General features: G+C 46.0%; 1 protein-coding gene and 1 long non-coding RNA gene across 2 annotated transcripts in view; one reads left to right on the forward strand and one right to left on the reverse strand.

Moving 5' to 3' along the window:
* amotl2a (angiomotin like 2a) overlaps window positions 1–887 on the forward strand; it is a 25280-nt gene extending 24393 nt beyond the window's left edge. The window contains exon 12 of the mRNA XM_070439368.1: window positions 257–887. Coding sequence (XP_070295469.1) covers window positions 257–339 — 83 coding nt within the window. The 3' untranslated portion in view covers window positions 340–887. The remainder of the gene's footprint in view (window positions 1–256) is intronic.
* A 567-nt stretch (window positions 888–1454) lies between these two features.
* Window positions 1455–2042, reverse strand: LOC139024513 (uncharacterized). The gene is made up of 3 exons (XR_011475852.1): window positions 1951–2042; window positions 1576–1631; window positions 1455–1524 (listed from the first exon to the last, which is right to left on the reverse strand). It is a non-coding gene; the product is annotated as an uncharacterized lncRNA (long non-coding RNA).
* Window positions 2043–3776: the final 1734 nt, after the last annotated feature.

Consider the following 3776-nt stretch of genomic DNA (forward strand, 5'->3'; position numbering starts at 1 on the left):
ACGGCTTGATTGTCTTGTCAAACATCACGTCTTGATTGACTTGTCAAACATCACGGCTTGATTGACTTGTCAAACATTACGGCTTGATTGACTTGTCAAACATCACGGCTTGATTGACTTGTCAAACATCACAGCTTGATTGTGGCCCACTGACCTTCTGTCTATGTTGTACCACGTAACTCATTGTGGAGCTGAAATCCTGCAGTTTTTAATCCAGTGTCTAAAACATGGTTTATTTTTTTCCATTACACCTCAGAGCACTTCCTGGCACCACTCAACACACACCAGAGCCTCAGGAGTTTAGACGCAGCAGCAGAAGTGGTGGAAATCCTAATTTAAGACACATTGAACGCTGAACTGTGGGATCCGCTGTGGATGGATTGTGACAACACGGTAGAGACGACCGAGAGGTCCTCATGTCCTGTATGTCCCTCCCAACGAGGAGAAGACAACCCGTCTGTCTGTCTGTCTGTCTGTCTCTGGTCAGACTAACCTCCAGATGGACACTTCCTTTAGAGAAAGACAGACAGTTTGGAGACAGTGTGGAGAAGGTTTGGAGACATGGACATGTTCTCCCTACCTACCTACCTACCTGCCTGCCTACCTACCTACCTGCCTGCCTGCCTGGGAAAGAATCCAGAAGTGAAGCGAAGTGTTTAGCAGACAGAGCAGAGTGGAGAGCTGTACTTCCTGTTTCTCTCTTTCCACCTAGAAAAGTGAAGAGGACCTTTAGCTGTCCGTGTTCTCTAGTGGACCTGCCAGGTGTAACTATGATCTAAAGCCTCCAAGGTACACGGACAGGATTCTGCATCGCTGCACAGCCTCTATGTCATTGGTGTTATGTTTAATTTAATGTATTTATATTCTTATTAAAGTGTTGCTCATTGTGTGATGTGTTTGTGTTGTTTGGCCTTTAAGAAAGTCTGTCTGTCTGTCTGTCTGTCTGTGTCTGTCTGTCTGTCTGTCTGTCTGTCTGTCTGTCTGTCTGTCTGTCTGTCTGTCTGTCTGTCTGTCTGTCTGTCTGTCTGTCTGTCTGTCTGTCACCATGCCAAGTCAAATGATCCAACATTCCAGGATAAACTACACAATTCTCCCACGGCTACTCTAGCTTGTTCTACGATTACACACATCCTACCTATAATACTTTGACAGTAATATGTGTGCTTAGTGAAGTCAGTTGTAGTAGTAATCTCTCCTCCTCCCCAGACAGCCACTACCCAGAATGCCGCCCCCCCTGCCTGCCCTACCTCTCTCCCACTCTCCTACACGCTCCGAGAAACAGTCTATCTAGTCTGACCCCTCATCCTGTTAACATGGCATGCATTCTGCATTCTGAGGAGTCTGTCTAGTCTGACCCCTCACCCTGTTAACATGGCATGCACTCTGCGGAGTCTGTCTAGTCTGACACCTCACCCTGTAAACATGGCATGCATTCTGCATTCTGAGGAGTCTGTCTAGTCTGACACCTCACCCTGTTAACATGGCATGCACTCTGCATTCTGAGGAGTCTATCTAGTCTGACACCTCACCCTGTAGACATGGCATGCACTCTGCGGAGTCTGTCTAGTCTGACACCTCACCCTGTAAACATGGCATGCATTTAACACAGGAATGGCCCTTCTGTTGGGGCCCTGCTTCCTCCCAGCTTTAACTACAGGAATGGCCCTTCTGTTTGGGGCCCTGCTTCCTCCCACGCTTAACACACTAGGGAATGGTCCCTTCTGTTTGGGGCTGCTTCTTCCAGCTTTAAACAGGGGAATGGCCCTTATCTGTTGGGCCCTGCTTCCTCCCAGCTTAACACAGGAATGGCCTTCTGTTGGCGCCTTTCCTCAGTTAAACAAGGAATGGCCCTTCTGTTGGGGCCTGCTTCTCCCAGCTTTAACGACTAGGCATCTCTGTTGGGGCCTGCTTCTCTCCAGCTTTAAACAGGAATGGCCCTTCTGTTGGGGCCTGCTTCCTCCCAGCTTTAACACAGGAATGGCCCTTCTGTTGGGGCCCCTGCTTCCTCCCAGCTTTAACACAGGAATGGCCTTCTGTTGGGGCCCTGCTTCCTCCCAGCTTAACACGGAATGGCCCTTGTTGGGGCTCTTCTCCAGCTTTAACACAGGGTGCCTTCTGGTTGGCCCTGCTTTCCAGCTTAAACACAGGAATGGCTCTGTCTTAGACGGATGCTGGTAGTTCACTGGAGAATGGCAAATGTCTGTCTGAGGGAGAGGAGAGGCATGATTGTTCACTAGCAAGAGTGACAATGTGTCAGCATGACTGATGTTCACAGCAAAGGTGAGCAACAGCAGAGGCCTGTGTTTCAAGCAAGGGCATGATGTTCAAGCAACAGAGTTCGCACAGAGATTGTTCACAAGAGCAGAGTGATGATTCTACAGCAACAGAGGACATGTGTTCACAAAGCCACGAGGCATGATGTTAAAACTCAAGCAGCGAGCAGAAGGGATGATGGTTCACGAAAGCAGAGGCATGATGTTCACGACGGAGAGGCATGATGTTACAGACGGAGGCCTGATGTTCAAGAGGAGGATACTTTACAACGGAGGCATGATTCAGAGGAGCATGATGTTCACAGACAGAGGCATGTATGCACAGCACGGAGGCCTGAATTGAGTGCGAGGTTGTGTCCAACAGACTCTATTTCCTTATAGTAGTGCCAAGGACCTGGTCACACAGTAGTTGAACAAATGAGGGAAATAAGGGTGAATATTTGGTACAATGAGAAAGAAAAAATCAACTAAAAAAACTAATATGCACCGACTTTCAATATGCCACTTATGTTAAATAACGATCGGTGCCCTCTATGCAGTGCAGTACTGCTCCATCGGTCATCTTCATATGTATTTACGGCGACGGGTGAGACCATACCTAAATGGAAACAATGTACGAAGACCTCGATCTAGTAAACGTGCATATTGGCCGTATTGCCGTTTCTCCTGTACCACCACTCATTCATATAATTTGTACTGAATGATCTTTATCGCTGCTTAAATACAACTTGTGTGTGTGTATAGAGGTATAAGGTTGTGGAATTGTGTTAGGTTAGATTAACTTGTGTTTATTTACTGCATTCGCGGAATAAAGCACAAGCATTTTATGTCGGCTAACACAAACATTACTCGCATCTAAAACCAATCTACGGCTAGCCATGTGTATAGTGACTATTAAATAAAATTTGTATTTTTGGATTGAGAGGAGGGGAATAGTAATAGAGAGGAGCAGGGAGAGGTATTAGAGAGAGAGGGAAGTAATCTCTTCGGTGTTGTAACGAGGTGAGAGGTGAGATAGTAATAAGAGAGAGGATAGTAATAGGATGAGGGAGGATAGTAAAATATATTTAGAGAAGAGGGGAGTAAAATAAGTAATAGAGGAGAGAGGGATAGTAATGAGAGAGGATCAGTTATGAGAGAGAGGAGGGGGAGCGTAATTGAGAGAAGAAGAGGAAGTAATCTAGAAGCAGAGGAGGTGAGATAGGCTAATAAGGAGAGGGATAGATAGAGAGAGAGGGATATGTAATCAGAGAGAGAAGAGGATAGTAAGTGAAGAGAAGAGGAATAGTTTTTAAGATAGAGAGAGAGATGATAGTAATAGAAAGAGAAGAAGGAGATTAGTAATAGAGCGATTGGGGATAGTAAAGAGAGAGAGAGGATGAGACGAGGGAGATAGTTAAATAGGAGCTGAGAATAATAGGGGGAGAGTAGTAATAGAATAGAGAGAGGATAGCTAAGTTTGAGGTGAGGAGAGGGAGATAGCTATACAGAAAGTTTATTTAA

The sequence above is a fragment of the Salvelinus sp. IW2-2015 genome, unplaced genomic scaffold (genome assembly GCF_002910315.2).
Source record: "Salvelinus sp. IW2-2015 unplaced genomic scaffold, ASM291031v2 Un_scaffold1598, whole genome shotgun sequence".
In the NCBI taxonomy this organism is placed as follows: domain Eukaryota; kingdom Metazoa; phylum Chordata; class Actinopteri; order Salmoniformes; family Salmonidae; genus Salvelinus; species Salvelinus sp. IW2-2015.